Consider the following 24,596-nt stretch of genomic DNA (forward strand, 5'->3'; position numbering starts at 1 on the left):
TTTTTTTTTGGGACGGAGTCTCGCTCTGTTGCCCAGGCTGGAGTGCAGTGGCCTGATCTCGGCTCACTGCAAGCTCCACCTCCCAGGTTCACACCATTCTCCTGCCTCAGCCTCCCAAGTAGCTGGGACTACTGGTGCCTGCCACCACGCCCGGCTAATTTTTTGTATTTTTTAGTAGAGATGGGGTTTCACCATGTTAGCCAGGATGGTCTCGATCTCCTGAGCTCGTGATCCACCTGCCTCAGCCTCCCAAAGTGCTGGGATTACAGGTGTGAGCCACTGTGCCTGGCCCAGGGCTCCTATTTTTTAAATTGGAACCTAAGGTGTCCTCACTTATGAAGTTCAAATATCTCACAATAATCTCAAATCACTAAGATAATCTAATTATGCTAATTTTTTGATGATAAAACTGAGTATAATAGATGCTAATGTTGTCTAGGGAGAATACAGTTTACCAGTGACTGGTCCCACTAGTTACTAAATCGGGTATGAAAACTTTGCTCCCTTGACCCACTATAGGTCTACACTGGGGTGCAACTGACATGACCCTAAATATGCAATAAGGTGGAAGCTTGTCTCCAGATATAACAACAACCTCACTTAAATCCTTTTCCTGGCAGGGCACAGTGACTTCACCTCTAATCTCAGATCTTTGGGAGGCCATGGCAGGAGGATCACTTGAACCTAGGTTTTGAGACCAACCTGGGCAACATAGCCAGAGTCCATCTCTACATCACACCCCACACTGGACGTGGTGGTGCATGCCTGGAGTCCTAGCTTCCTAGGAGGCTGAGGTAGGAGGGTCCCTGGAGTTTGAGCGCTGGAGTCCTGGAGTTTGAGGCTGCAGGGAGCTATGATTGTGTCATTGCATTCCAGCCTAGGTGACAAAGCAAGACCCTGTCTGTGAAAAAAAAACAAACAAAAAACAAAACTACCCAGCTATTTGGGAGCCTGAGGCAGGAGAATCACTTGAACCCGGAAGATGGAGGTTGCAGTGAGCCGAGATCATGCTATTGCACTCCAGCCTTGGGGACAGAGCAAGACTCTGTCTTAGGAAAAAAAAACAAAACAAAAAAACAAACCTAAACTAAACAAAAAACCAAAAACACATTTTCCTGACCTATCCTGAACTATCTACCTTCCACAACTTTTCTTCTTCTGAGACTAATCCATTAAAAAAAAAATCACTTAGCCAGGAGCAGTGGCTCACGCCTGTAATCCCAGTAATCCCAGAACTTTGGGAGGCTGAGGTGATTGGATCACAAGGTCAGGAGATCGAGACCACCCTGGCCAGCATGGTGAAACCTCATCTCTACTAAAAATACAAAAATTAGCCGAGTGTCGTGTCGTGCACCTGTAGTCCCAGCTACTCAGTAGGCTGAGGTGGGAGAATCACTTGAACCTGGGAGGCGGAGATTACAGTGAGCCGAGATCACACCACTACCCTCCAGCCTGGCCGACAGAGCGAGACTCCGTCTCTAAATAAATAAATAAATAACTTGGGCTCAGCCTCTGAGTCTATGGCCTGAGCAAAGAAATTGAGTCTAGAGAATTAAAATTACATGTCCATCATCACAGATCCAGACAAAAAAAGCAAAGTCAGATTTCAAGCCCGAGTGGAAATGTAGTTAGTTTTTATGTCATCTAGACATTTTAGAAGAACTTGGTGATCAAAGAGTCAGGCAGGCTGGGCGCGGTGGCTCATGCCTGTAATCCCAGCACTTTGTTGGGCCAAGGCAGGTGGATCACCTGACGTCAGGAGTTCAAGACCAGCCTGGCCAACTTGGTGAAACTCCATCTCTACTAAAAATACAAAAATTAGCCAGGCATGGTGGCAGGCGCCTGTAATCCCCGCTACACGGGAGGCTGAGGCAGGAGAATGGCTTGAACCTGGAGGTGGAAGTTGCAGTGAGCCAAGGTCGTGCCATTGCACTCCAGCCTGGGAGACAGAGCAAGACTCCATCTCAGAGGGAAAAAAAAAATAAACAAAGAGTCAGGCATTCTAGCTCACCAGGAATCCTGTCACTTTGACTTACTCTAGAAACTTGAATCCAAAGCAAATGGCACACCACAGAAGAGAAGGTATCCTCCCTATGAACTTCCTCAAGGTTCCCTTCATGTCCTTATTCCTCAGACTATAGATAAAGGGGTTCACCATTTGAGGGACCACAGAATACATCACTGAAGCCACTGCAGTCTTCCTAGATGAGTCAGTAACTGCAGAACTAATGTACACCCCCAAACCTGCCCCATAGAACAAGAGCACAATGGAGAGGTGAGACCCACAGGTGGAAAATTCTTTGTGCTTTCCACTTGCTGATGGCATTCTCAAAACAGAGGAGGCGATCTGAGTGTAAGAGAAAATGATTCCAGACAGAGGAACACCACCAAATATGCAAGCTGCAAAATATATCAGGATGTTATTGATGAGGGTGTCCGAACAGGCGAGTTGGATGACCTGAGCCAGTTCACAGAAGAAGAGCGGGATTTCCAGGTCTGTGCAGAAAGACAGCCTCAACACCATCAGGCTGAGAAGAAGGGCATTCACAACGCTAGTCAACAGAGAGAGAAGAATCAGCAGGCCACAGAGGTGGGGGTTCATGATGACTGTGTATCTAAGGGGGTGACAAATGGCCACATAGCGGTCATAGGCCATTGCTGCAAGGAGACAATTTTCCAAGCCAGCAAAAACCAAGACAAAGCAGATCTGGGTGAGGCAGCCTGTGTATGTGATGCTCTGATTCTGAGCTTGGATGTTCACCAGCATCTTTGGGATCGTGGTTGTGCTGAAACAAATGTCTGAAAAGGAGAGATTGGAGAGGAAGAAGTACATGGGGGTGTGGAGGTGGGAGTCAGACATGACAGCCAGGAGGATGAGCAGGTTCCCCAGGATGGTGACCAGGTACATGGACAGGAACAGGCTGAAGAGGACAGGCTGCAGTTCTGGATCCTCTATCAGTCCCAGGAGAAGGAATTCTGAAACAGCTGTTTGGTTTCTCTCTTCCATGCTGTTGATGATGAATCTGATGGAAAAGATAATAAAATATGTAAGCAGCAGCTGCATCAGCATCACTCAAGAACATGACAGAAATGCAAAATCTTGCTCTCCTCCCCAGACTTCTTGCTGATAAACTCTGGGGATGAGAACCAACAGACTATTCTTTCACAAGCCTAGTAGATGTTTTTGATAGATGCTGAATTTTGAGAGCCAGTTCAAAACATTTACTTAGGAGTGGAGTTTTCTTAATCAAAAAATGTGGAAATCTTTTTTTTTTTTTTTTTGAGACAGGGTCTCACTCTGTCCACCAGGCCGCAGTGCAGTAATGTAATCTTAGCTTATTGCAAGCTCCACCTCCATGTTCAAGTGATTCTCCGGCCTCAGCCTCCCAAGTAGCTGTGGTTACAGGTGCACACCACTATTCCTGGCTAATTTGTGTGTGTGTGTGTGTTTTTAGTAGAGACGGGGGGGGTCTCACCATGTTAGTCAGGCTGATCTCGAACTCCTGACCTCAAGTGATTCACCTGTCTCAGCCTCCCAAAGTGCTGGGATTACAGGCGTGAGCCACCATGCCTGGCCCAGGAGTGGAGTTTTCTTAATCAAAAAATGTGGAAATCTTTTTTTGGTGGGGGAGATAGGGTCTCACTCTGTCGCCCAGGCTGGAGTGCAGTGGTGTGATCTTAGCTCACTGCAAGCTCCGCCTCCCAGGTTCAAGTGTTTCGCGCGCCTCAGCCTCTCAGGTAGCTGGGGTTACAGGTGCACACCACCATGCTTGGCTAATTAAAAAAAAAATTTTTTTTTTGTATGTTTAGTGGAGATGGGGGTCTCACCATGTAGGTCAGGCCGGTCTCGAACTCCTGACTTCAAGTGATCCGCCTGCCTCAGCCTCCCAAAGTGCTGGGATTACAGGTGTGAGTCACCACGCTTGGCCAAAGAATGTGGAAATCTTTTATCTTTATTCTTTCTGCTGTTCCCTGACTCATGGCAGACACTTCTAGTCTAGTCTAGTGCTCTTTCCTGCTAAGACCACATGTGCCTTCAGGATTCTTATCAGCATAGAGCTCCAAACAGTACTAGAGATAGACAGAAAGTCAGAGTTAGCATGCTAAATATTACCTATTTGTCATCTTTCACATGTGATTTTCTAAAACAATCATCCAATTTTCAATGTTACCCAAAACAAATGTATATAGAAACATACTGCAACATTGCTAACATTTTGTCAGTTTGTGTCATTCTTAAACTTTTAAAAATGATAAAACTTAACATTTAAAAAATTTTTAAATTCTTGGCCGGGCGCGGTGGCTCACGCCTGTAACCCCAGCACTTTGGGAGGCCGAGGCGGGCAGATCACAGGGTCAGGCGATCGAGACCATCCTGGCTAACACGGTGAAACCCCATCTCCACTAAAAATACAAAAAATTAGCCAGGCGTGGTGGCTGGCACCTGTAGTCCCAGCTACTCGGGAGGCTGAGGCAGGAGAATAGTGTGAACCTGGGAGGCGGAGCTTGCAGTGAGCTGAGATCGCGCCACTGCACTCCAGCCTGGGCGACAGAGCGAGACTCCATCTCAAAAAACAAACAAACAAACAAAAAAATTTTAAATTCTCTAGTGTGCACTGTGAACCCAAGTGAATATTCAAATCCTTCCCCTTGCTTACTTTCTTCCTACATTTCTTTTCTCTCTCCTCCTGTTCCCTCCATTTTCTTTTCTTTTTCTTTTTCTTTTTTTTTGAGATGGAGTCTTGCTCTGTCACCCAGGTTAGAATACAGTGGCGCGATCTCAGCTCACTACAACCTCTGCCTCCCGGGTTCAAGCTATTCTCTTGCCTCAGCCTCCAGAGTAGCTGGGATTACAGGTGTGTGCCACCACGCCCGGCTAATTTTTGTATTTTTAGTAGAGACAGGGTTTCACCATCTTAGCCAGACTGGTATCGAACTCCTAACTTTGTGATCCACCTGCCTTGGCCTCCCAAAGTGCTGGGATTACAGACGTGAGCCACTGTGTCTGGCCCCTCCATTTTCTTTATTGGAACAAATTATTATAAGACACTAACTCAATTTCATTTATTCTTCTACATGCTGAGAATAAAACAAGGTATAAAACATGATTATCCATATCAAAAAACTTATCCACCACTATCAAATAGACTTTAATCCCTCTGATGCAAGATTGGTTCAACATACAGAAATCAATAAATGTGATTAATCACATAAAAAGAACTAAAACCAAAAACCACATTATCTCAACAGATGCAAAAAAGGCTTTTAATAAAATTCAACATTGCTTTATGTTAAAAACCCTCAACAGGCCATGCGCGGTGGTTCACACCTGTAATCCCAGCACTTTGGGAGGCTGAGGCAGGTGGATTATGAGGTCAGGAGTTCGAGATCAGCCTAGCCAACATGGTGAAACCCCATGTCTATTAAAATTACAAAAATTAGCCAGGCGTGGTGGCACACACCTGCAATCTCAGCTACTTGGGAGGCTGAGGCAGGAGAATCTCTTGAACTCAGGAAATGGAGGTTGCAGTGTGCCAAGATTGTGCCATTGCACTCCAGCCTGGGTGACAGAGTGACACTCTGTCTCAAAAAAAAAAAAAAAAAAGATTTAGCTTGTTTTTTAACAACTGATGTATGATTCACAAAAAAAAGAGAAGGAAAGAGAGAGAGAAAGACAGAGAGAAAAAGAAAAGGAGAAGGAAAGGGACGACGAAAGGAAGAAAATTTTTGTATGATAAACAGTGTACAGTATGAGAAAAATCCTAAACATTTTTGAACCTGCACAAATATATTCATTTTTATTATAGATTATTCATGTGTGAATTATTCAGAAAGTACAGAGAATAATGAAGGGCTGGCTACCCATCAGTCAACAATATAAAATTCACACAAGGCCAGGCGCAGTGGCTCAAGCTTATAATCCCAGCACTTTGGGAGGCCGAGGCGGGTGGATCACCTGAGGTCAAGAGTTCGAGATCAGCCTGGCCAATATGGTGAAACCCCGTCTCTACTAAAAATACAAAAAAAAAAAAAATTAGCTGGATATGGTGGTGTGGTGTGCGCCTGTAACCCCAGATACTTGGGAGGCTGAGGCAGGAGAATCACTTGCACCTGCGAGGCGGAGGTTGCAGTGAGCCGAGATCGTGCCACTGTACTCCAGCCTGGGTGACAGAGGGAGACTGTGTCTCAAAAAAAAAAAACAAAAAAATTCACACAATTCACTATCCTTTCTTTAGGTCTTTTTATTACAAAAAGTAATACATATTTTATTGCAACAAAGTGTGTATTTGAGGTTGGGCATGGTGGCTCACGCCTGTAATCCCAGCATTTTGGGAGGCTGAGGCAGGTGGATCACCTGAGGTCAGGAGTTCGAGACCAGCCTGACCAATATGGTGAAACCCCGTCTCTACTAGAAATACAAAACAATTAGCTGGGTGCGGTGATGTGCATCTGTAATCCTAGCTACTCAGGGAATTGAGACAGGAGAATTGCTTGAACCCGGGAGGTGGAGGTTGCAGTGAGCCGAGATCGTGCCACAGCACTCCAGCCTGGGTGACAGAGAGAGATTCCATCTCAAAAAAAAAAAAAAAAAAAAAAGTGCGTATCTGAAAACCCCACTTCGTGTACAAGCACATTCTTGATTTTTTTTTTCCTTCCCTAGGGGAACCAGTACACACACTTGGTCTATATTATTCTCCTATACCTTTCATTATATTTGGTATTATTCTTCCAAATAATAACAATGGCATTGTGTTGCATTTTACAAGCTTTATATAGCCAGGCACTGTGGCTCACATCTATAATCCGGGTCCTTTGGGAGGCTGAGGCGGGAGTACCAGAGGCCAGGAGTGTAAGACCAGCCTGAGCAATGTAGTGAGAACCTGTGTCTACAAAACAAATTTAAAAATTTGCAAAGTGTAATGGCATGCACCTGTAGTCCCAGCTACTCAGGAGGCTGAGGCCAAAGGATTGATTGATACCAGGAATTCGAGACTGCAGTGAGCTATGATCGGGTCACCGCACTCCTGCTAGGCAACAGAGTGAGACCTTGTCTCTAAAAAAAACCCAAAAAACAAAACCACCTACCCTCATTTCCAAAGCATTAATTAACTAAAGGACTTTGGGTTATCTGATTGGCTTCAACAAAAATGATGCTCAACAACTCACATGGATATTGCAGAGGATGATCTATCCTCAGGAAGTGCAGACAGACTTGAGTCCTGGTCAAAAAGGATCATGTCTGGAAGGAGGTTCTGATGCAGCTTCTGAGCTGGGTAAGAGATGTTCAGTGAGGTGCTTACAGCCTGACTTGTTGCGGTGTCTATATCCCTGGGACCTCAATATCTAACGCTCCTCATTACACTGGCTATTTTACCATCGTTCTGATCCCAGGAGTGCACATCCTTAAAGACCAAGACTAGAGGAGTGAGGAATTCAGAATGGCTGAGTCCCTGTCCCCTGAGGCCACGTGTACACCATCCACATCGCTCCATTGTTTCTGCTCACCTCCACTTCACGAACCTTGCTCCCAGAACACATACCATTCGTCTAGTAAAAAAAGGATTTTGATCTGAGGAATGTGAGTTCTCTTCATTGTCAGGCCCAGAAAGACATTAAAATGAGACAGCAAACACAGCCCTCCTCCCCTCCTTTGAACTATGCATTCATCTCATAAAACTGCTTGCTGTTGCCACAAGTAGCTATAAATTAACCTAATAATAACACGGGAATTAAAAAGAAATTATTTAGGCAGTTAGTGAGGGTACAGAAGCCCTGGGAAACGTTTTTCTTTTTAATAAAAAGCAGCCCCCAAATCATTTCTTTTCAGACAAAAAGTAGCCTGAAAAGTCAAGCTGCAAGCATAGGTAAGCAAGCTGCAAGCCTGCATAGGTGAATGCCAGCAGCAGTGCCAGAAGACAGGTATAACCAACATGAAGGTTTTCTTTTTTCTTCTTTCTTTCTTTCTTATTCTTTTTTTTTTTTTTTTTTTTTTTGAGACAGTCTCACTCTATCACCCAGGCTGAAATGCAGTGGCGCCATCTCAGCTGACTGCAACCTCTGCCTCTGGGTTCAAGTGATTCTTGTGCCTCAACCTCCAGAGTAGCTGGGATTACAGGCGAGTGCCACCACACCTGGCTAATTTTTGTATTTTTAGTAGAGATGAGATTTGATGCCGGGCGTGGTGGCTCATGCATGTAATCCCAGCACTTTGGGAGGCTGAGGTGGGTGGATCACCTGAGGTCAGGAGTTCGAGACCAGCCTGGCCAACATGGTGAAACCTTATCTCTACTAAAAATACAAAAATTAGCCAGGCGTGGTGATGGGCGCCTGTAGTCCCAGCTACTCGGGAGGCTGAAGCAGGAGAATTGCTTGAACCCGGGAGGCGGAGGTTGCAGTGAGCTGAGATCGTGTCCCTGCACTCCAGCCTGGGTGACAGACCAAGACTCTGTCTCCAGAAAAAAAAAAAACAAAAAAACCTTAACCTGTAAGCCATCTGCAAGTTTGGGTCTTACGTGTAAGCTAGCTGGGTGCAGTGGCTCATGCCTATAATCCCAGCACTTTGAGAGGCTGAGGTGGACAGATCATGAGGTCAGGAGTTTGAGACCAGCCTGACCAACATGGTGAAACCCTGTCTCTACTAAAAATACAAAAATTAGCCAGGCATGGTGGCGAACACCTGTAATCCCAGCTACTCAGAAGGCTGAGGCAGGAGAATCACTCGAACCCAGAAGGTGGAGGTTGCAGTGAGCTGAGATTCTGCCACTGCACTCCAGCCTGGGTGACAGAGCAAGACTCTGTCTTAAAAAAAAAAAAAAGTGTAAGCTGCTGCAATTTTCCTTGCTTGGTTACCTGTCTTTTAAGGTTCTTCAATCTCTGACCACACAGGTAGTATCTGGCAAGAGACAGTATTCAACCTGAAATTTCAAGATGTTGTGTCCATTATGTCAATAATAATAATCTGTGTTCCCCCAATTGATCTGTCAACCTAAAATAATCAAAAGGGTCAGAATCTAGTTTGTTTTATTATTTTTAGAGACAGGATCTGGCTCTGTTGCCCTGGCTGGAGTGCAGTGGTGCAATCATAGCTCACTGCAGCCTCAACTTCTTGAGCCCAAGCAATCCTCCCACTTCAGCCTCCCATGTAGCTGGGACTACAGATGTGCACCAAGCACATCTGAGTAATTTTTTATTTTTTTTTCAGAGAGATGGGGTCTCTCTATGTTGCCCAAGCTGGCCTCGAACTCCTGGGTTCAAGCGATTTTCCCACCTCGGCCTCTCGAAGTGCTGGGATTACAAGAGCCACCACACCCAGCCAGAATCTAGTCTCAAGAGAGTTTATTCAAGCACAATGTCTGAGACAAGTCACCAGGGAAGCACAGCTTCCAAAGAAGGGGAGTGAGTGTTTCAAGGTGCAAAAGTTTGAGATTGTTTATGTAGGCAAAGTTCAGGAAAGTTTAACAGAATTTCTTTTTTCTATTTTTTTTTTTTTTTTTTTTTTGAGACACAGTCTTGCTCTGTCGCCCAGGGCTGGAGTACAGTGGTGTGATCTTAGCTCACTGCAGCCTCCGCCTTCCAGGTTCCAGTGATTCTCGTGCCTCAGCCTCCCAAGTAGCTGGGATTACAGGCACCCGCCACCACGCCTGGCTAATTTTTGTATTTTTAGTAGAGATGGGGTTTTGCCATGTTGGTCAGGCTGGTCTCAAACTCCTGACCTCAAGTGATCCACCTGCCTCTGCCTCCTAAAGCACTGGGATTACAGGTGTGAACCACTGCACGAAGCTCAGTTTAACAGAATTTCAACATCTTTAAGGCTTACTGCATAGTTACAATATTTGGTATTATTCTTCCAAACAATAACAATTGCATTGTGTTGCATTTTAATACAACTAATTAGTCTGGGTGGTCTTTTTCTTTTAGGAAAGGTGTATTTAACATTTTACACTGAAGGCATAACAGTCGTGGGGTCCTGTGTGCCATCCGGTCTGAGTTAGGTACAAGACAGTAAAGGAGGCAGTTAATCTATAACAAAGGTCAGTGACTGGAAGCAGGGATATCTGGTATCTCGTCTCTCCCAGTCCTTTATAGAACAAGAACCACAAAGAAGAGCCATTATGGAAAACAGTATAGAGGTTCCTCAGAAAACTAAAAATGGAATTACGATGTGATCCAGTAATCCCACCACGGGGAATGTCTCCAAATGACTGAAAATAGGATTCACAACAGAAGAATCAACTGGACACAGAACAAGGCAGTAATCGAGGAAACAGAAAACTAAAACGTATAAAACACACAGAACACAGCAATGGCAGAATTAAGTCTCTCCTAATCAGTAATCACTTTAAAAGATAAAAGGATTGGCCGGGTGCAGTTGCTCACGCCTGCAATCCCAGCACTTTGGGAGGTCGAGGTGGGTGAATCACAAGGTCAGGAGATGGAGACCAATCTGGCTAACACGGTGAAACCCCATCTCTACTAAAAATACAAAAAAAATCCAGGTGTGGTGGTGTGTGCCCGGGAGGCGGAGTTTGCAGCGAGCCGAGATCGTGCCACAGCACTCCAGCCTGGGTGACAGAGCAAGATTCCGCCTTGAAAAAAAAAAAAAAAAAAAAAGTAAATCTTGATGCAAGAGTCAGGCACTCTGGCTTACCAAGGAATCCTGTCATGATGATTTATTTTAGAAGCTCCAGTTCAAAGCAGAGGACAAAGATTGCTAAAAAGGAAATAGCCTACCAATAAGTTTCCTCAAGGCTTTCTTCATCTCCTTATTTCTCAGGCTGTAGATGAAGGGATTCATCATTTGAGGGACCACAATGTACATCACTGAAGCCACAGCAGTAATTCGGGAAGACTCAGCAACAGCAGAACTAATGTACACCCCAAAAGCTGTCCCATAGAACAAGGAAAAAACAGAGAGGTGAGAGCCACAGGTGAAAAATGCTTTATACTTTCCTCTTGCTGATGGCATTCTCAGAACAGAGGTGACTATAAGAGAATAAGAGAATATATTCTCTTATAAGAGAATAAGAGAAAATTATTCCAGAGAGAGGAATTGCACCAAATATGCTACTTGCAAAATATATGAGGATGTTGTTGATGAGGGTGTCAGAACAGGCGAGCTTGATGACCTGAACAACTTCACAGAAGAACAAAGGGATTTCAACGTTTTTGCAGAAGGACAGCTGCAATACCATCAGACTCTGAACCAGGGCATCCACAGTGCTCATGAACACGGAGAGAAGAATCAGCAAGCCACAGAAATGGATGTTCATGAGGACTGTGTACCTCAGTGGCGGTCATAGGCCATGACTGCAAGAAAGCAACTTTCCAAGCCAGCAAAAACCAAGACAAGACAGATCTAGGTGAGGCAGCCTGTGTAAGTGATACTCTGATTCTGAGCTTGGATGTTCGCTAGGATCTTTGGGACTGTGGTTGTGGTTAAACAGATGTCAGTAAAGGAGAGATTAAAGAGAAAGAAGTACATGGGGGTGTGGAGGTGGGAGTCAGAGATGACAGCCAGGAGGATGAGCAAGTTCCCCAGGATGGTGACCAGGTACATGGACAGGAACAGGCTGAAAGGGATTAACTTCAGTTCTAGGTCCTCTGTCACTTTCATGAGAAGAAATTCTGAAACAGCTGTTTGGTTTCTGGGTCCCATGTTTTAGATGATCAAAAAATGGGATGATTGGACAATCAAATGTGTTTTCTAGACTGCAGGAGCAACATCACCAGAGGCAAACACCATCTTGAAAAGGGGTGGATTCTAAGGGAAGAAAATAAATAATTGTTGCCTTTTGTATTGATACGACTTTATTGTTTTTACAAAACTTGAAGCTTATACAGCACAGCATCGATAATTGTTAATTCTGGAAATGGTTAAGGGGTGATCATTTTTTATTTTTATTTATTTATTTTTAAAATTTATTTTTTATTTTTGAGACAGAGTCTTGCTGTCGCCAGGCTGGAGTGCAGTGGCATGATCCTGGCTCACTGCAACCTCTGCCTCCTGGTTTCAAGCAGTTCTCCTGCCTGAGCCTCCCAAGTAGCTGGGATTACAGGCACTTGCCACCACACCTGGCTAATTTTTGCATTTTTAGTAGAGACGGGGTTTTGCCATGTTGGCCAGGCTGCTCTCAATTGCCTGGCCTCAAGTGATCTGCCCTCCTTGGCTTCCCAAAATGCTGGGTTTACAAGTGTGAGCCACTGCGCCCAGCCTCATCATTTTTTTTTTTTTTTTTTGAGACAGAGTTTTGCTCTTGTTGCCCAAGCTGGAGTGCAGTGGCACAATCTTGGTTCACTGCAACCTCCGCCTCCTGGGTTCAAGCGATTCTCCTGCCTCAGCCTCCTGAGTAGCTGGGATTACAGGCATGTGCCACCACTCTGCTGTTCTGATTATTAAAAATATTTGGTAATAAAAAAACAAAAAATAAATAAAATAAATCAAAGTACATACCAGGAAAACAGCTGGAAGACTCTGCCTGGACCCCCAGAGACTTCATGCCAGCCAACAGAAATAATACAAAGGTGTGTCAAGAACCAGGAAAGGAGAGTCGCTTGAACCCAGGGGGCGGAGGTTGCAGTGAGCCAAGATCATGCCATTATACTCCAGCCTGGGCAACAGAGCAAAACTCCATCAAAAAAAACAAAAACAAAAACACCACCATAGGAAAGTGAAGATAAGGTGAAGTTTAGCAAGCTGCTCACCTCCTCTCCCCGACAAGATCGCAAGTAAATTACAGAGAATTTTATAACAGTCATTTTGTTTTCAAAGAAAATGGTAACTACAGAATTCAGGATAGTTCATTTGTTGCTGGAAGGAAACAAGGTGATCTGAGTAGAAAATCCTGCAGGTGGGTTCTATGGTGATGACATTAACTTATTTTTAACCCCAGATAGGTATATGCGAATTTATCATGTTACTATTCTCTCAGAACTACAGATAGATTTTTTTTTTTTTCCTGAGACAGTGTCTCACCCTGTCGCCCAGGTTGGAGTGCAGTGGCACGATCTCGGCTCACTGCAAGCTCCGCCTCCCAGGTTCACGCCATTCTCCTGCCTCAGCCTCCTGAGTAGCTGGGACTACAGGCGCCTGCCACCAAGCCCGGCTAATTTTTTGTATTTTTAGTAGAGATGGGGTTTCACTGTGTTGGTCAGGGTGGTCTCCATCTCCTGACCTTGTGATCTGCCTGCCTCTACCTCCCAAAGTGCCGGGATTACAGGAGTGAGCCACTGTGCTCTACACTACCTACAGATAGATAGATTTTATGCATTACTTTGTATATGGTAATGTAACAAGTATGATTAAAGAAAGACCCTTCATATTTCTAACCCTAAATATGTTTTCTCATGTTCTCCTAATATTAAAGTTATGAGTATCAGGCTTCAGAGGTTATCAGCATCTCTCAAAGTGCTTATTAAAAATTCTCATACCTGACACATTTCTCAGAGATTTAACACCAGTAGTTCTTGGGCAAGGCCAAGAACCTTCTCTATGAGGAAAGGTCTCGGGTGGTTCCCCTCTGTGTCTGTTCTGTGGACACTAACAGAGGAATCTCAGTCCTAGGAGACTCTATGAGTGCCAGAATAGGAGCTGCGTTCCAGATATGTAAGAGCTTTTTGTTTTGTTTTGGGGGTTTTTTAGAGACAGGATCTTGCCATGTTGCCCAGGCTGCTCTCGAACTCCTGGCCTCAAACAATCCTCCTGCCTCAGCCTCCCAAGTAGCTGGGACTACGGCCATGAGCCACCATGCCTGGCTTCCCAGATATTTTCGTGAAAATAAAGCCACCTCCTCAAGCTCCAAAGACAGCTGCAACAGAAGACTCTCCACCCACTCCTTTGATTCTCTTTTGACACCTCCACTGTTTGCTCCTCACACTCACGAGAGAGAATTCTGACTGATGATCCTGCTGTGTATGTGTGTGTGTGTGCTTATAGAAAAAAATTATGCCCCAAAATCTTGCCAACTTCCATTTTCTCCTGTCTTGTCTTACACTCGACATCTTCTCAAATGAAAGTAGTTCTCTACAGAGTAATCTTCCTGGTGAGGACACATTAAACAGTTTTGCACAGGAGCACTGAGACTGCAGCTAATCCTACAAATATACAATTATAATACATTTGTGTAATATATGTATAATTATATATATATAGGATTATATATATGTATATCTCCAGGTGTGGTGGCACTCACTTATTTGTAGTTCCAGCTACTCAGGGTCGCTGAGGCCCAGGAGTTCAAGGCTGCAGTGAGCCATGATCGTGGCACTGCACTCCAGCCTGAGTGACAGAGTGAGACCTTGTCTCTAATAAACAAGTAAATAAAAATAAAATTTAAAAAGAAAGTTTCTATTACAAATAGACTCTCTTCACAGCAGACCTACAGAAGGACAGTCGGTTTTCTCTGAGCACCATGTCTGAATATGATGCCCACATTTGTGCAGACATCTGGTTGCAAGAGGAAAATCAGCACAGACACGGAGCCGTCTTCCTGAGGCTTGCATGAATCCCCACACTGCTGCTCCCATGCATTCCTTACCCCTGAAGTTCTTGTAATAAAAAATAACTCTCTTTCTTATTCATGCAAATTATAGTCAGAGTTTCTCTCTCTTATAAGAAATAAAAGCTTCCGGCTGGGCACATTGGCTCATGAATGCAGTGGTCACTGGTACATTGTAGTTTCTGCCTCCCTAGAGGCTCAATTGCCAAAGCTCCTCATTAGCCAAGGAGTTTGTGTTGGCACTGTAATCCCAGGGTGCTTAAATCCTTCCAGAACAAGGGAGAAATTCAGGATGGCTGCTGTCCTGACCCTAGAGGCCAGAGGCCAGGTGTACATCATCCACTTTTCTTTTTTTTTTTTTTTTTTGAGATGGAGTCTCGATCTTTCACCCAGCCTAGAGTGCAGTGGCGCGATCTCGGCTCACTGCAACCTCTGCCTCCTGGGTTCAAGCGATTCCCCTGCCTCAGCCTCCCGAGTAGCTGAGATTACAGGCGCCTGCCACCACTCCCAGCTAATTTTTGTATTTTTAGTAGAGATGGGATTTCACCATGTTTGTTAGGCTGGTCTGGAACTCCTGACCTCAGGAGATCCACTCACCTCTGCCTCCCAAAGTGTTGGGATTATAGGTGTGAGCCACCATGCCCGGTCTATTTTATTTTTTTAATTTTTATTTTAACTCGGGGGCACATATGCAGGTTTGTACGTAGGCAAACTTGTGTCATGGGAGTTTGTTGTACCAATTATTTCATTACCCAGGTATTGAGCCTAGTACCCATTAGTTATTTTTCCTGATTTCTGCCTCCTTCTACCCTTTTCCCTTCAACAGGCCCCAGTGTGTGTTTTTCCCCTCTATGTGTCCACATGTTCTCATTATTTAGCTCCCACTTATAAGTGAGAACATGTGGTCTTCGGTTTTCTGTTCCTACGCTAGTTTGCTAAGGATAATGGCATCCAGCTCCATCCATTTTCTTGCAAAGAACATGATCTCATTTTTTTTATGGCTGCATAGTATTCTATGGTGTATATGTATCACATTTTCTTTATCCATTCTATCAATGATGGGCATTTAGATTGATTCCATGTCTTTGCTATTGTGAATAGTGCTGCAATGAACATAATGTGTGCATGTGTCTTTATAGTAGAATGATTCACATTCCTTTGGGTATATACCCAGTAATGGGATTGCTGGGTCTAATGGTATTCTGTCTTTAGGTCTCTGAGGAATTCCCACACTGCCTTTCACAATGGTTGAACTAATTTACACTCCCACTGACAGTGTATAAGTGTTCCTTTTTCTCCACAGCCTTGCCAGCATCTGTTATTTTTTGGCTTTTTAGTAATAGCCATTCTGATTGATGTGAGATGGTATCTAACTGTGGTTTTGATTTGCATTTCCCTAATGATCAGTGATATTGAGCTTTTTTTGTATGACTGTTGGCTGCCTGTATGTCTTCTTTTGAAAAATGTCTGTTCATGTTCTTTGCCCACTTTTTAAATGTTTTTTTTTTCTTGTAAATTTGTTTAAGTTCCTTATAGATGCTAGATATTAGACCTTTGTCAGATGGATAGATTGCAAAAATTTTCTCCCATTTTGTAGGTTGTTTGTTCACTGTGATGATAGTTTCTTTCGCTGTGCAGAAGCTCTCTAGTTTAATTAGATCCCATTTGCCAACTTTTGCTTTTGTTGCAATTGCTTTTGGTGTCTTCATCATGGAATCTTTGCTCGTGCCTATGTTCTGAATGGTATTATCAGGTTGTCTTCTGGGGTATTTATAGTTTTGGGTTTTACATTTAAGTCTTTAGTCTATCTTAAGTTAATTTTTGTATATAATTTAAGGAAGGGGTGCAGTTTCAATCTTCTGCATATGGCTAGCCAGTTATCTCAGCACCATTGATTGAGTAGGGAATCCTTTTCTCATTGCTTGTTTTGGTCAGGTTTGTCAAAGATCAGATAGTTGAAGGTGTGCGGTCTTATTTCTGGGTTCTCTATTCCATTCCATTGGTTTATTTGTCTGTTCTTGTACATGTACCATGCTGTTTTGATTGCTGTAGCCCTGTAGTATAATTTGGAGTCAGACAGTGTGATGCCTCCAGCTTTGTTCCTTTTGCATAGGGTTTTCTTGGCTATTCAGGATTTTTTAAAAAGAATTATTTCTAGAAACCATTTTAAAAGAGAGTAAAATCTTTTTCTGGAGGTGTGTAAGCTACTTCCGTTGCTTCTTGGACATGAGCCTTTGGTTGTAGCTATTTTTTGATAAATTTTCTCTGTTTTTTTCTTGGTTGTTACTGGCACTACTATTACATGAATATTTATGATTATGTCACACTAAAATATGTCTTTGAACCAGAAATTAATAAAAGTTCTCTCATCTTATTGCTTTATCACATTGAAAGTCACAAAAATTAGTTTTATTTCTATTTCTCGTTCTCCAGCCTGGGCAACAGAGCAAGATAGTGTCTCTAAAACCAAAATAAAGAAAAAAGTAGAAATGTTCAGAGACTCAGAAAGGGAAAAGTCATGAGGCAAGTGTTCAGATACCACCTTGGGGAAAGTTTGCTGACTGTGGAAAGTGAGCAGGAAATGAAGTAGCGTTAAGAGTAGAATGTGTTGTCCCAGGGTTGATAAGAAATGTGGTGGTGGTCGGCCTGGTGACTCAGGCCTGTAATCCCAGCACGTTGGGAGGCCGAGGCGGGTGGACCCCTTGAGCCCAGGAGTTCGAGATCACCCTGACCAACATGGCGAAACCCCGTCTCTGCTAAAAATAGAAAAAAATTAGCTGGGCGTGGGGATGCTTGCCTGTAATCCTTGCTGCTCCGGAGACTGAAGCATGAGAATTGCTTGAACCTAGGAGGCAGAGGCTACAGTGAGCTGAGACTGCACTACTGCACTCCAGCCTGGGTGACAGAACGAGACTCTGTCTCAAAAAAAAAAGAAAAGAAAAGAGAAACACTGAGCTTGGAGAATGGAACTAATTTTTTTATTATTTATTTTTAATTTTTATTTATTTATCTATGTATGCATGTATGTATGTATGTATGTATGTATGTATGTATGTATGTATTTTGAGACGGAGTCTCACTCTGTCACCCAAGCTGGGGTGCAGTGGCGCATCTCGGCTCACTGCAAGCTCCGCCTCCCGGGTTCACGCCATTCACCCGCCTCAGCCTCCCAAGTAGCTGGGACTACAGGCGCCCGCCACCACGCCCGGCTGATTTTTTGTATTTTTATTAGAGACGGAGTTTCACCGTGTTAGCCAGGATGGTCTCGATCTCTGGACCTCGTGATCCTCCCACCTCGGCCTCCCAAAGTGCTGGGATTACAGGCGTGAGCCACCGCACCCGGCCGTGGAACTCATTTTCGTAAAATCACAGAGCTGCACACAAAGAACAAGTGATGTTTCAACCCCAAGTTAAAATGTACTTACCCACTATGTTATCTGATCATTTTAGAAAACTCAGTGATAGATCAGTCAGGCATTCTGGCTCGCCAGCATTTCTGTGTCTTTGACTCATTTTGAATCCCAAGTCCAAAGTGGACAACACAATCAGGAAGAGAAGTTATCCTACCAATGCGTTTCCCTGAGGCTCTCTTCATATCTCTGTTTCTCAGGCTGTAGATAAAGGGGTTCATAATAGGTGTGACCACTGTGTACATCACTGAAGCCACCACAGTCCTCCTTGAAGAGTCAGAAATGGCAGAACTAATGTACACCCCCCGACCTGCCCTGTAGAATCAGAAACAAATGGGAGGTGAGACTCTCAGGTGAAAAAAGCTTTATGTTTTCCACTTGCTGACAGCATTCTCAAAACAGACAAGGCTATGTGAGAATAAGAAAACATGACCCCGGAGAGAAGAATATCACCAAATATGCAAGTTGCAAAATAGACCAGAAAGTTATTTTTATTTATTTATTTTTATTGTTTTTTTTTTTTTGAGACAGAGTCTCCCTCTGTCGCCCAGGCTGGAGTGCAGTGGCACGATCTCGGCTCACTGCAACCTCTGCCTCCCAGGTTCAAGTGATTCTCCTGCCTCTGCCTCCTGAGTAGCTGGGGCTACAAGCAAGTGCCAGCACACCCGGCTAATTTTTGTATTTTTAGTAGAGACAGTGTTTCACCATGCTGGGCAGGCTGGTCTCAAACTCCTAACCTCGTGATCCACCCGCCTTGGCCTCCCAAAGTGCTGGGATTACAGGCATCAGCCACCGCGCCTGACCGCAGTAGCCATTATTTTATTCTGATTTTATGAGATCAGTTCTTTTGGATTCTACACATGGTTGAGATCATGCAGTATTTGTCTTTCTGTACCTGGCTTATTTCACTTAGCATAATGTTCTCCAGGTTCTTCCATGTTGTGGCGAATGACAGAATTTCCTTCTTTTTAAAGGGTGTATAGTACTCTATCATATATCACATTTTCTTTTTCTTTTCCAGACGAAGTCTCACTCTGTTGCCCAGGCTAGAGTGCAGTGGTGCCATCTTGGCTCACTGCAACCTCCGCCTCCTGGGTTCAAGTGATTCTCTTGCCTCAGCCTCCTGAGTAGCTGGGATTACAGGCATACGTCATCACGCCTGGCTAATTTTTGTATTTTTAGTGGAGACACGGTTTCACCATGTTGGCCAGGCTGGTCTTGAACTCCTGACCTCAAGTAATCTACCTACCTCAGGCTCCCAAAGTGCTGGGATTACTGGCGTGAGCCACCGTGCCCACCATACCACATTTTCTTTATCCACTTATATGTTGATGGACGTTCATGTTGATTACATATCCTGGCTATTGTGATTAATACTGCTCTGAACATGAGAGTGCAGGTATCTCTTCAGCATATTGATTTCAATTCCTTTGAAATTCAACAGCACAAACATAAATCAATATAACTATACATAGTCAACCTAAATAACAGAGAGAGGCTATCTAAAAGAAAATGATGTTTATTGCCAAAGAAAGCATTGCAATAGCGATATGCGTGCCATCATAAACTATTTATGCATTCAAGGAGGCAAAGCAAGACAGTTTTTTAATGTAAAAATGAGGAAGGTTACATAATTGTTTTGAAATAATTATCCTTCACAGTAATAACTAATAACTAGGGTGATGCCAGTCTGAAGTTGGACAGGCAGTTGCTGGGCAGATGTACTTGCAGAAATATTTTTTGTGTAAGGTTGCAACAGCCTTTTGTGCAAGGTTGTGGTTTTTGTAGTCTTGTGATAGTTCTTGTTATTCGGCATGCAAGTAGATAAATCTCTTCATGGCCTTCCCTAGCTTTACTTGTCAGGGTGTTTTTTTGTGTGTGTTTGTTTGTTTCTTTGTTTGTTTGTTTGTTTGTTTGTTTTGCATGAGACGGAGTTTTGCTCTGTCGCCCAGGCTGGAATGCAGTGGTGCGATCTTGGATCACTGCAATCTTTGCCTCCCAGGTTCAAGTGATTCTCATGTCTCAGCCTCCTGAGTAGCTGGGATTACAGATACGCACCACAATGCCTGGCTAATTTTTGTATTTTTTGTAGAGTTGGGGTTTCACCATGTTGGCCAGGCTGGTCTCGAACACCTGACCTTGTGATCCACCCACCTCAGCCTATCAAAGTGCAGTCTTTTTTGATAGCTACTGCACCCAGTCTTTTTTTTTTTTTAAATAACTGACTCCATTTTGACTCTGACAACTTTAACAATATACATATACAAGTACAGTCAGCCTTCCATATACTGCCAGTACCACATTCATGGATTCAACCAACTGTGGATCAAAAATATTAAAAATATTAAATAAAATATTTAAAAATATTAAATAAGAATATTCCAAAAATACAATATTAAGTAATATAACTATTTACATAGGATTAACATTATACTAGGGTAATATAAGTAATCTAGGGATGATTTAAAGTATAGGGGACCTGGGCACAGTGGCTTACACTGCATAATCCCAGCACTTTGGGAAGCTGAGGTAAGAGGATTGTTTGAGGCCAGGAGTTTGAGGCTGCAGTGAGCTATAATCACACCACTGTAGTTCAACCTGGGCAACAAAGCAAGGCTCTCTCTAAAAAAGAAATTAATCATTTAATATTAAAAATAAAAATTAATTACTTAATTTTTAAATTGAAAATAAATTACTTAATTTTTAAATTAAAAATAAATTAGTTAGCTGGGCATGGTGGCTCATGCCTGTAATCCCAGCACTTTGGGAGGCTAAGGCAGGCGGATTACCTGAGGTCAGGAGTTCAAGGCCAGGCTGGCCAACGTGGTGAAACTCTGTCTCTACTAAAAATACAAAAATGAGCCAGGCACGGTAGCAGGCGCCTGTAATCCCAGCTACTCAGGAGGCTGAGGCAGGAGAATCGCTTGAGCCCCAGAGGTGGAGGTTGCAGTAAGCTGAAATCACGCCACTGCACTCTAGACTGGGTGACAGAGCAAGACTCTGTCTCAATAAATAAATAAATAAATAAGTTTTTAAATTTTTAATTAAATTTAATTTTTTTTTAAAAAAAGACCTAGTATTGGATAGACCAGTAGGGTGACTATAGTTCAAAATAACCCATTGTGTATTTCAAAATACCTAGAAGAGAACAATTGGAATGGTGGGAGTATAAAGACAAGACAAATATTTAAGGTGATGGATATCTAAAGTAACAAATCCTTACACATTATACAAATGTATTACACTATCACATGTATCCTGAAACAATGTACATCTATTATGCATTGATACAAAAATAAAAAAATAGCCAGGCATGGTGGCATGCACCTGCAGTCTCAGCTACTCGGCAGGCTGAGTCCAGAGGATCACTTGAGCCCAGGAATTCGAGGCGGCAGTGAGCTGTGATCACACCACTGCACTCCAGCCTGGGCAACAAAGTGAGAGACTATCTCAAAAATCAATTAGTCAGTCAATCAATCCAAAAAGAATTCAAGTCCAGGTGGTCCGATTCCAAAACTATCACCCTGAACCATCTGATCTCTGGTCTCATGTATTCAAAGACATTGGTCAGGCTGAGCACAGTGGCTCATGCCTGTAATCCCAGCACTTTGGGAGGCTGAGATGGGCAGATCACCTGAGGTCAGGAGTTCGAGACCACCCTGGCCAACATGGTGAAACCCCGTCTCTACTAAAAATAGAAAAATTAGCGGGGCTTGGTGGCATGTGCCTGTAATCCCAGCTACTCGGGAGGCTGAGGCAGGAGAATCGCTTGAACCCAGGAGGCGGAGGTTGCAGTGAGCCAAGATTGTGCCACTACACTCCAGTCTGGTCAACAGAGCAAGACTCCATCTCAAAAAACAAACAAACAACAAAAAAACAAAACAAAACAAAACAAAAACGAAAACAGAAAACCCCAAAGACATAGTCAGGCTTTCAAGACTTCTCATTACTTCTTTCTCCCTGACATATCCCAGCAGTGTAAGCCCAAAGCAGCTGAGACATCAGCGGAAAGATGGTATCCTAGATATTAGTTTCCTCAAAGCCTTGAACACGTCCTTGTTTCTCAGGCTGTAGATGAACGGGTTCAGCATGGGGGTGACCACGGTATACATTACTGATGCTATTGCACCCTTCCTGGAGGAGTGGGTAGCCCCAGAACTAAGGTACACCCCAAACCCTGTTCCATAGAACAAGGGAACAATGTGACCCGCAGATGGAAAAAGCTTTATACTTTCCACCAGCTGATGGAATTTTCATGACAGAGGAGACAATTCGTGTGTAAGAGAAAATGATCCCAGAGAGAGGAACACCACCTAACAGGCTGGTCACCAAATACACCAGGATGTTATTGATGAGGACATCAGAACAGGCGAGCTTGAGAATAAGAGCTAGTTCACAGAAAAAGTGGGGAATTTCCAGGTCTGTGCAGAAGGTCAGCCGTAGCACCATCAACATGTGCAGCAGAGCGTCCAGGACACTAATGAAGGACAGCAGAAGCAGTAGCCCACGGAGCTTGGGGTTCATGATGACATTGTACCTCAGTGGGTGACAGATGGCCACAAATCGATCATAGGCCATCATGACCAGAATTCCATTTTCCAATCCAACAAAAACCAGGACAAAGCAGATTTGGGTGAGGCAGCCTGTGTAACTGATGGATTGAGTCTGTGCCTGGATGTTCACCAGCATCTTGGGCACCGTGGTGGAGGTGAAACAGATGTCGACCAAGGACAAGATGCAGAGGAAGAAGTACATGGGGGTGTGGAGGTGGGAGTCAGAGTTGACGGCCAGGATGATGACCAGGTTCCCCAGCAATGTGGCCAGGTACATGGACAGGAGCAGCATGAAGAGGATGGGCTGCAGCTCCTGATCCCCTGACAATCCCAAGAGAAGGAATTCTGGAGTGTCTGAGAAGTTTCCTGCTTTCATGTTGTTGATGAGTCTTGATCTTGTCTATATTATTAAAACCAAACCAGTTATAAGTTATAGACCTTTTTCCTTCCTTTCTTTTTCTTTCTTTTGTTCTTTCTTTCTTTCCTTCTTTCTTTCTTTTCCTTTCTCTCTCTCTCCCTCCCTCCCTCTCTCTTTCTTTCTTTTGTTCTTTCTTTCTTTCTCTCTCTCTCTCTCCCTCCCTCTCGCTCTCTCTTTCTTTCTCTCTCTCCCTCCCTCCCTCTTTCTATTTTTCTTTCTTTCTCTTTCTTTCTTTCTTTCTTTCTTCTTTCTTTTTTTCTTTCCCTCCCTCTCTTTCTCTCCCTCCCTCTCTCCCTCCTCTTTCTTTTTCTCTTTCTCTTTCTTTCTTTTCTCTTTCTTTCTCCTTTTTCTTTCTTTCTTTCTTCTTTTCCTTTCTTTCTCTTTCTTTCTCTCTCCCTCCCTCCTTTCCTCCCTCTCTCCCTCCTCTTTTTCTCCTTCCTTCCTTCCCTCCTTCCCCCCCTTTCTTTCTCTCTCTCTTTTCCTTCCTTCCTTCCTTTCTCTCTGTCTCTCTCTTTCCTTCCTTCCTTCCTTCCTTCCTCCCTTCCTTCCCTCCTTGCTTTCCTTCTTTCTTCTTTGCAGGGTCTCTCTCTTTGTCATCCATGCTGGAGTGCAGTGGCATGATCATAGCTCACTATAGCCTCATCCCCCTGGGCTCAAGCAATCCTCCTCTCTCAGCCTCCCAAATAGCTGGGATGACAGGCATGAACCCCCATGCCCAGCCTGTTCTTTACTTCCTTTCTAGGTACCCTATCAGTGTCTTTCTCACCCACCAATTTGCCTTTCTCATTACAGTTTGTGAAAATAAAAATTAAGCTCTCTTTATCTAGCAGCATAAGCCCCTCCCACTATTTTTATTTGCCTTCATCTGTCTTTAATTTGTATCACAGATAATGTTAATAAAGAAAATTTTAACAGTAAGCCATGCATCAGACCCTCTTTCCATTATTTTTTTCTTTTCTTCCTTTTTGAGATGGAGTCTCACTCTGCTACCCAGGCTGGAGTGCAGTGGTGTGATCTCAGCTCACTGCAACCTCTTCCTCCCGGGTTTGAGCGATCCTCCTGCCTCAGCCTCCCAAGTAGCTGGAACTACAGGTGTGTGCCAACACACCTGGCTAATTTTTATACTTTTAACAGAGACAGGGTTTCACCATGTTGGCCAGGCTGGTCTTGAACTCCTGACTTTAAGTGATCCACCCGCCTCAGCCTCCTAAAGTGCTGAGATTACAGGTTTGAGCCACTGCACCCACCCTTCCTATTATTACTGGTACAGCCCCTGGTTCAGGCAACCCCTGAGCCTTGGCACTGATTCCTGGAGAAGTCCTGTGTGAGTCAGTGCCAAACCTTTCCTATTCCTTCTGGCTTATCCACATTCTTGAGAAATTGATCCTGGGGCCCCCAAAGCAGGAAGTAAAGAATTGATGTATGCCGGCAACGTCAAAATATCAGCGTGCTGTTCTCATAAACCCATAACTTAAGGAAATTCTGTATGATGACTCAGGAGTTGGGGCAAACATTATAGAATCACAGCATGTGAACAGTTGAATGGTGCGGTGAGCCCATCTCAGCCCTTTGCTTCACAAATTGAGTTCCTGGCCAGACACAGTGACCCACACCTATAATCCCAGCACTTTGGGAGGCTAAGGCAGAAGGGTCGCTTGAGGCCAGGAGTTTGAGACCAGCCTGAACAAAGTAGCAAGACCCATCTATACTAAACATTTTT

At 43.8% G+C, this 24,596-nt stretch overlaps 3 protein-coding genes across 3 annotated transcripts; all 3 read right to left on the reverse strand.

The window, feature by feature from the left end:
• Positions 1–168: 168 nt before the first annotated feature.
• LOC100447658 (olfactory receptor 7G2) lies at positions 169–7,330 on the reverse strand. Its single transcript, XM_054541323.2, has 2 exons — positions 7,168–7,330; positions 169–3,023 (listed from the first exon to the last, which is right to left on the reverse strand). The coding sequence occupies exons 1-2, from the start codon at positions 7,236–7,238 to the stop codon at positions 2,033–2,035; spliced, it is 1,062 nt and encodes a 353-aa protein (XP_054397298.2). The 5' UTR covers positions 7,239–7,330; the 3' UTR covers positions 169–2,032.
• Positions 7,331–10,711: 3,381 nt separating this feature from the next.
• Positions 10,712–11,656, reverse strand: LOC100452292 (olfactory receptor 7G1). The gene is given in 3 exon segments (XM_024236452.1): positions 10,712–11,005; positions 11,007–11,293; positions 11,296–11,656. Coding segments are annotated over 3 exon segments (942 nt in total).
• Positions 11,657–21,644: 9,988 nt separating this feature from the next.
• On the reverse strand, positions 21,645–22,967 carry LOC100936464 (olfactory receptor 7G3). The gene is given in 3 exon segments (XM_009252741.3): positions 21,645–21,730; positions 21,906–22,099; positions 22,101–22,967. Coding segments are annotated over 3 exon segments (1,014 nt in total). The 5' UTR covers positions 22,835–22,967.
• Positions 22,968–24,596: the final 1,629 nt, after the last annotated feature.

This window comes from Pongo abelii, chromosome 20 (genome assembly GCF_028885655.2).
Source record: "Pongo abelii isolate AG06213 chromosome 20, NHGRI_mPonAbe1-v2.0_pri, whole genome shotgun sequence".
Lineage (NCBI taxonomy): Eukaryota > Metazoa > Chordata > Mammalia > Primates > Hominidae > Pongo > Pongo abelii.